Consider the following 8,056-nt stretch of genomic DNA (forward strand, 5'->3'; position numbering starts at 1 on the left):
AATTTTGTGAGATGATTATGAGACATAAATTCTCTTTAAATATTTTAACGCAATTATACATTTAAAATTTAAATTCGAGATTTCTAATTAAATTAGAATAATCACGAGTCAATTAATTCACGTTAGGTGATGAATTAGAGTAGAATTTGATTGAACTTAATTTTGTAAAATAAAATTTAGTTAAAATTAATTTTAATGTAATTTAATTTATATTTAAAGTTTTTTTAAAAAAAAACAAGAGAGATAACTTTATTGTAAACCTTAGTTTTAAGTATTGATTAAAAAAAAACTCACTTTAAGTGAAGTCAGGCTCAATTCAATGACAAAAGCAATTTACCATATTTCTATAATGGCTAAACCTCAGTTCAGTTTGGATTCTCGGAAGCCAAATGAAAAACCAACTCAAAGGCTCAAAACCAAGTTCCCCGAATAAACTAAAACAAGAGTAAAAGCAAAACCATGATATTTATACTATAGAATCAGCCTCTGTACAACGCGCCACAACCGGCGCAAGTTAAAACTCTTCCATCAAAGTCAGTTCACAAATCATGAATATGTATGTATGTATATCTACCCAATTTACAAAAATTAAAAATCAACGAATCTGAATATAATCAAAATTTTAACGATTGTGATGAACAATCTTGGAAACCCCCAATTTCACCTAACACTACTCCACCCATCCGATTCTGACCAACTCGCCGGCCGATTAACCGTCAAAAGCTGCCGGAGCCGGTCCTCCGGCGAACAGAACCCGTCATCAAAATCCCACTTGTCTTGAAATTCCGGCGAACTGGGAAGCGAATTCGTCACGCTAGAAACCCAATCGGGGAAATCAAAGTGGCTTCTCGGCGACTCATGAACGCGCTTAAATGGAACAGTGCCATCATTAATAAGAAAAGGGTGTTTCAATAGCATTTCTGCGCTCCACCTCTTCTTAGGATCCTTAATAAAACATTTTTCAATAAAATCTTTTCCATCTTCGGACAAATTATTAGGGATCTCGGGAACCTCTTCTCCCACCCCAATTCGAAGCAACAGCGACCACATGCTCGCCCCCTTCTCCACCTGCCACGCCGGTTTCCCGGTCACCATCTCCACAATTGTACATCCCAAAGCCCATATATCGGCCGGCGATTCGCACTCGCCGCCGGTCGCTTGCTCCGGCGACATAAACATCGGAGTCCCCCTGCATTCACTCTTCTCCTGTTTCTGCCCTGCCTCCCTCGCAAGCCCGAAATCCGCAATTTTGATACCTCCGTCCCCGAATACGAGGATGTTCTGCAGCTTTATGTCGCAGTGAACAAACCCGCTTTTGTGCACGTGGCTCAGACCCTCCACGATGGCCCTCGTGTATTCCCGAGCCTCATGCTCGGAAATCTGGCCATCGTGATTCTTCAATTCATCGGCAAGGCTCCCGCCGGCGGCGTATTCGAGGAACAGATTGTAGTACTCAACGCCGTTCTCGAAACTGCAGTCGTCTCCGAAGCAGCGAATTATCCTCGGAGACGACGAACCTAGGCGATCCAGCACGTGTTTCTCGTTTCTTAGCCAGCACGAGGTTTGAGCCTCCGCGGACTTAACGGCGGTTAGAGACGGAAACTGATTCGGATTTGTAGTCGGAATCGCTAAACTAACGGTAGCGAAGCTTCCTCGCCCGAGGGCGTCTCCTCGAACCCAATCCATGTTTCAAATTTCAATTGAACTCTGTTACCAAAAATCAATCACTGCGTTTGAGAGCGTGTTCCTATTTGGCTTTGTCTGAAAGAAAGATAGAAAGAGAGAAGTGAGAAGCCCAAAAACTCAATAAGAAAGAAAGAAAGTGTGAACTGTGGCCACTAAGAATGAGCAACGGTTCTTTATATACGGGAAATATGGTTGATATTCAATGACCTAAGCCTCAAGCTGTCTCGGCAAAATTATTATTAAAAGATATTTAAGAGAAAAAAAAAGGGGCAACGAAAATGCTAAATATTCGTGGGGGTGATTGAAGCATGTGATAGGCGAGGATATTTTTCTCACCAAGTAAGAAGAAGTGTTTTTGTTTTTCCTAATTTGGCTGAACTAGCGTACCACACTCCTGAACGTGGTTGATGAGATGAACGTTTTCGAAAGATCTTTTATGACAGATATCACGCTGCTTCGAAAGTGACGTGTAAATACGCCCGTGTAAAATTTGTAAAATTATGTGTACACTAAATTAACTATTTATGAGGGACTCGTTTGGTGTATGATACGTGTGATTTGAGTAATTATGTCGTTTTACGCATCATATCGGAGTATCTAAGCGTGTATAAGTAGTTTTTTTGGTCGTAGGAAAACTTTTACGCGATTATTAAGCCCTAAATAATACTCCTTCGATTTTTAAATAAGAGTCGTTTAAGGTAAAAAATTAAATAACCACGAAAGTTATAAGTATTTTTTATTTGAAGGGAATTTATAAATATATTTTCCATTTTATCTTTTTTAATTCTTTGTTTTCCACTAAATTCAAGGAATAACTGTCATCAATTCTCTATTTCTACATTTAACGTTTTCAAATTCTCTCTTGAGAAACTAAAATTTCGGGCTTACAGTACAACCTCTCGAATACTCCTTTTTATTGAATTTCCACTGCATCGTACTACTCTTTTTATTTAATACTCCATTATCTCAAATTTCCAGTATCTCTTTGGTTTACTTCTTAACCTCTCATTCTTTATAATTTCGTGAAATCCCTTTGCGTAAACGAACAACCATTCGATCTTTAGCTTGTGCCTTGAATAAAAATCCAGCTTCAGTATTTAACTTTGCCGAAAAAAAATTCACAAGTTGAAGACCATCCCACCCAGAATATATATATGCTGCCACTCAGAATGCTGTCAATAAAACTTAGGAAGAAAAAATTTCAACATCTTTCTAACCACGGTCCAAAATCATTTTTTGAAAATCTTCTTCTGGAAATTTGTTCAAATCAAATCCACAATCTGCCTTTTCATTTAAGTCAAAATCCCTTGTAACTTTCTCCTTTTTGATTTTGTCATCTTGCAAGTTTGATTCGGCATAATCTTCAATGTTATCAAATGAGTCTTCAATTCTTTTTTTGTATGCTATCAAATGAATCTTCAACTCCCTCTATACTTTCATTCTTTCAAAAGAGTCTTCAACTCTTTCTTTCAAGCAAATATCACCAGGAGTTTCTTCCATGATTTTGTCATCTTGCAAGCCTAATTCAGCATCATCATCAATGCTATCAAAGGAGTCTTCAATTCTTTTTTTCTTCTATGCTGTCAAATGAATCTTCAACTCTCTCTACTTCCATGCTTTCAAAGGAGTCTTCAACTCTTTCTTCCAAGCAAATATAACTAGGAGTATCTTTTTTCATTCTTATGTTATTTGTGGTTCAATTTCATGTTTTCCTTTTAAATAAAAATTGAGATTCATAAAAAAAACAATATTGAATTTTCTATTATTGAGAATTAAGTTTTTTGTATTGGGAGTAGATGCAAAATGTTGTTTAATAGAAGTACTTTAAATCTCAACGAGCTATTTTGAGAGTATCTAGACGTAACAATTCTCAACTTAAAAATATTTATCATCTAACTTGGGAGTATATAAAAATAATTTATGGAGAGAAGGGTATAATTGGGAGGAAAAAATTATATCACCTTAAAATCTGAAAATGACAAATAAATAGGAAAAAAATATTTAAAAAATCCGGGAGTTAAAAAAAACGGAGGAAGTAGTTATTATTTTATTTGAGGTGTGTTTTGCATTAATCATGAGTTTGTTTTGGGCAGAAAATTATGGGCACGATCTTCACAATACTCACTACTGCTTCCGGCTTCCGAATTGTCGTCACTCAATCTTATCCTTTTTATTACAAATTGCTAGGAAGTAGTTGCTCAAACTTAACAAATTGCTTTTTTTATTTAAATAATAAACACAACAAATTGCTATCTATTTAAATATTCGTAGATTTATTGGAATATGCTCGACTCAAAGGTTTTTCGTCGGCCTTTTTAATTTTCCTCGCTTTCGATGATGGGTTGGAAATTACATGCACTGAATTAATCCGGTAACAGGTGACATCAATCTGGCCTCTAAAATCATTTCTTTTTCAAGAAAAGTAATATTAAGAGCAAATTATTTATGGCCTTTGATATATGAGTAAATTATTTTATCTGTGTTGAACTTTGAGAAATTATAAAAATTTACAACTTTCTTAACGAATTTCTTAAGGTAAATATGCATTTTTTTTAATTTTCAAATACAAATACTTTTGCCATAAATTTCTGTGCAAATCCGCACATACACGCGAAATTAATTAAGAAAGCATCAGCAATGTTCAACATTAAATTCCGCTTTTCACTATGTTTTACAAATCTTACAACAAAATTAATATATTTAATTTTACACGTTAAAATATTTTACTCTGGATTTTTTTTCATTTAATTTTAAGCAAGATTCAATATATAAATAGGATATAAAAAAATCGAATAGTAAATGTTTCTAAGCCACAAATACATCCAAATAAATTAAAACACAATATGTGATTGTTCTGCTGTAAATTATTTAATTTAATCGGAAGATCGAAATGCGAATTAAAGATTTGATTTGTGCAACATCATCATAGGAAACTTTTTACGGCTGCAACTCATTCAGTCTATTTATTTGAAAATCTATCTAAACATACAAAGCATGGATTGAAAAGGTAAATGGTTTCCTGTCTGTATCCCATTTATTCGAAATCAAATCAAATAATAAATAATGATCCTTTATTGATAGCCAAATCAGCGAGGCGTATATACTTATTGGTGTTAAAATTAAATCAATCTAAATTAGGTTGCTCAATTGGAAAGGTGATAAAAATATGCTGAAAAATTATTAAAAAATAAAACACGTTTCCAATCTAAATAATAGGTTCACGTTTTGCATTAGAAAATAAAATATAGACTGGATTTGTTCAATTATCAGCCAACACTCGGAAAGCATGCATCTATATATTTCGCGGGGCTGGGCGTGCAGGTGATATATATTATTCAAACGTGTATTCAAGGTTTAAACAATTTAAATTACCAAAGTTAAATCTTGCATTAGGATTAAAAATAATTTTATATGTTACTTAGTAAACCTTTCAAAATTAGATGTGTGTTGGATTATAGTTCCATCTAACTAAACTCACGTTAAACTTAATTACTTTTCCATTTATGCATTGAAAAGTGTAAAATTTCCGTCCAACACCGTTCTAACTTAGTAAAAATGTGACAATTTTTTTTTTGAAAATGTTATTAACATGTTTTCACTATATTTTATCAAATGTTATATATAATTCATGTTGCTAAGAGTTTAAAATCTTTATATTATAATGACAGAGACAATCATGATGGTGATTGTAGTAATGTGTTAATTGAGATATTTTAAAAAGTGTTAATTGAGATATTTATATATTTATTTGTTATTTTGTTAATCTTTTAAAAATTTAATGATATATTAGATTTTAATTTAAAAATTTAAATATTTAAAAATAATATATAGTTGAGATTAAAATATTTAAAATTTAAAATTAAAATTTAATATATATCATCAAATTTCTAAAAGATTAACAAAATAACAAACAAATATATAAAAAACTCAATTATCACTTTCTAAAATATATCAATTAACTCATCACAATCATTATCATTATTGTCGTTGCCACCACAATAATTGTCGTCACCATCGTCACCATCAGCAATCACCACCACTGCTGTCAACTATCACCACCTTCGCCACCATGACCAATGTTTTAAAATCGAACCGCTCATTGACTCGATGATGCCACTAGGTTAATGGATCAATGGTTGGACCATTGGGTCATTGGTTGAACTACATAAAGTATATTAATATATTATTTTTATTATTTTACATCAAGTATGGTTTAAGGGCAATGCAAACAAATGGAAAGTGGAAGGTACTTGGTTCAAAACGGTAGACATAGAAAAGTTTAAAATTCAAACTTTAAAAATCAATTAACATGTAATCCGATCAGAATGATTTGATCGGGGTTTTCAGATGATTATTGGCTTAATGACGTAAGCACCGGGTGGTAGAGCCAGTAACACTGGCCATGACTTTTGTTGTCATTGTTGTCACCACTATGATTGTTACTGCCACCACCATCTTTATCAACTGCCTCCTCCTTTGCCACCATGATCGTCGTTGTTGCTATCGCCACCACCATCGTCGACGGTCATCTGATGTTGATGAGTTAACAGTAATTAAGATATTTTATGATGATATTTGTTTAATGAATATTTTAGAGATTTAATGATTATATTATTAGATTTAAATTTAAACTTTTAAATATTTTAATCTCAACCGTCTATTATTTTTAATCATGATTTAATTGTTCTCATGTAAAAAAAATATTCTCACAGGTTGTATTATATATATATATATATATATATATATATATATCCATTTTGTCTATAATTTGATTTTCTAAATTGTGTTTTTATTTGTTTTTTATCGGTTATGAATTATAATTTGAACATTTTTTTATATCTTTTTTTTAATATATATTTTTTGTTATATTGGAAATAAGCTTTAATAAAGAATTGGTAGAAAGGATAAAATATAAGATATCCTTAACAAATGACTTTATCTTATATTTATTATGACTCTAAAAACCTATTTATTGCTTAAAAATAAAAGAAAAATAAAAGGACACATTTGTTTCATGGAACCTTATTGGATTCTCGGAAATATGGAGATAAGAATATACATTTCTATGTTTGTTAGAAGATAATAAAAAATATTCCTTGACATAATGAATTCACAGGAATCCATATCACCAAGGGCAGAGCCAGAAATTTGGTTCAAGGGGGACCAAAAAAAAATATTAAATTTTTACATTATAAAAAATATAAACAAAGTTTAATATATATATATATATATATCTAATATTTTTATAAATAAAAAAGATATAACTATATTGAATAAAAAACATTTTTTTACCAAAGACTGAAAAAAACATTACTATCTTGCTAATTTGATCATCTATATAAATATAAGAAACAAATAGATACATTTTTTTCTTGTAATTATATGAAACATATACTCATTTTTTTTAAATATATTATACATTTATATAAAAAAATATAAATACATTTTTTTTATAATGTATTGCATGGGGTAAACATGTAACTTTGTTTCTCACTTATGTCTTTTTAGGGTCTCTTTCTTCAGCAATATAGCACTCGACAATCCAGAGGGTAAAGTACTTGCAAAAGGCACTCCAGTGCTCAAGTGAGATATCAGTCTAGAACAATAAATGAGAGTGTTAAATGAGAATCAACAATGTCCTTATCTTGATATTCACGTAGCTATTTGTACATACCTTAGTGGGCCTTTAAATCATGAGCCATTTCTCATGATTACCTTTTTAGGTAATATTTTTCTAATTATCATTAGGGAGTTGAATTATCCTATAATGGTTGTTATTAGGATAATCTAGATAGTTTTACCTTTATATGAGCAACAATGGTGAGGTGAAGGTATTTAGGTACTTGGCTTGGACAAGTACCCGAATACTTACCATTCTAGAGGTCACCTTAGTGGAGGAGACAATAAGTGTTCATATATTCGGCTTGGCTGAATAGTTGAGTCTTGATACAAAGAGGGTTGAAGGGCACCTTGGGTGATAGGGTTAGAAAAGTACTCGGGTATTCGATCGAGTTGAACACCTAAGTATTGATCTAGAGAGGACAGAAGGGCACCTTGGGTGATAGGGTGATAGGGTGATGAGAGTACTCGAGTATTAGACCAAGCTGAATACTAGAGTACTGTTCTGGAAAGGAAGGAAAGACACCTTGGGTCACAAAGTGAAGAGAGTATTTGGGTATTTGGCCAAGCTAAATACTCGAGTACTATTTTAGAAAGTGTCTTGGGAGTATCTAGGCATTTGACGAAGCCAAATTACCTGGGTACTAATTTAGAGAGAAGTTCACCTTGGATGATATGGTAACAATAGTACTCAAGTACTCAGCTTGGCTGAATATCTGAGTACTTTTGGAGGTTATGCTTCAATGTCCTA

The 8,056-nt window shown here is 32.4% G+C and overlaps 1 protein-coding gene across 1 annotated transcript; it reads right to left on the bottom strand.

The window, feature by feature from the left end:
• Positions 1-446: 446 nt before the first annotated feature.
• Positions 447-2,147, bottom strand: LOC114412411 (mitogen-activated protein kinase kinase kinase 17-like). The gene has a single exon (XM_028376304.1). It carries the CDS (start codon positions 1,684-1,686, stop codon positions 661-663), a length of 1,026 nt encoding a protein of 341 aa, XP_028232105.1. The 5' UTR covers positions 1,687-2,147; the 3' UTR covers positions 447-660.
• Between the last annotated feature and the right edge of the window lie 5,909 nt (positions 2,148-8,056).

The sequence above is a fragment of the Glycine soja genome, chromosome 5 (assembly GCF_004193775.1).
Source record: "Glycine soja cultivar W05 chromosome 5, ASM419377v2, whole genome shotgun sequence".
In the NCBI taxonomy this organism is placed as follows: Eukaryota; Viridiplantae; Streptophyta; class Magnoliopsida; order Fabales; family Fabaceae; genus Glycine; species Glycine soja.

Bases quoted from the DNA above. Each gene is read 5' to 3' on its own strand.
- LOC114412411 (XM_028376304.1), bottom strand. From the start codon at position 1,686: ATGGATTGGGTTCGAGGAGACGCCCTCGGGCGAGGAAGCTTCGCTACC.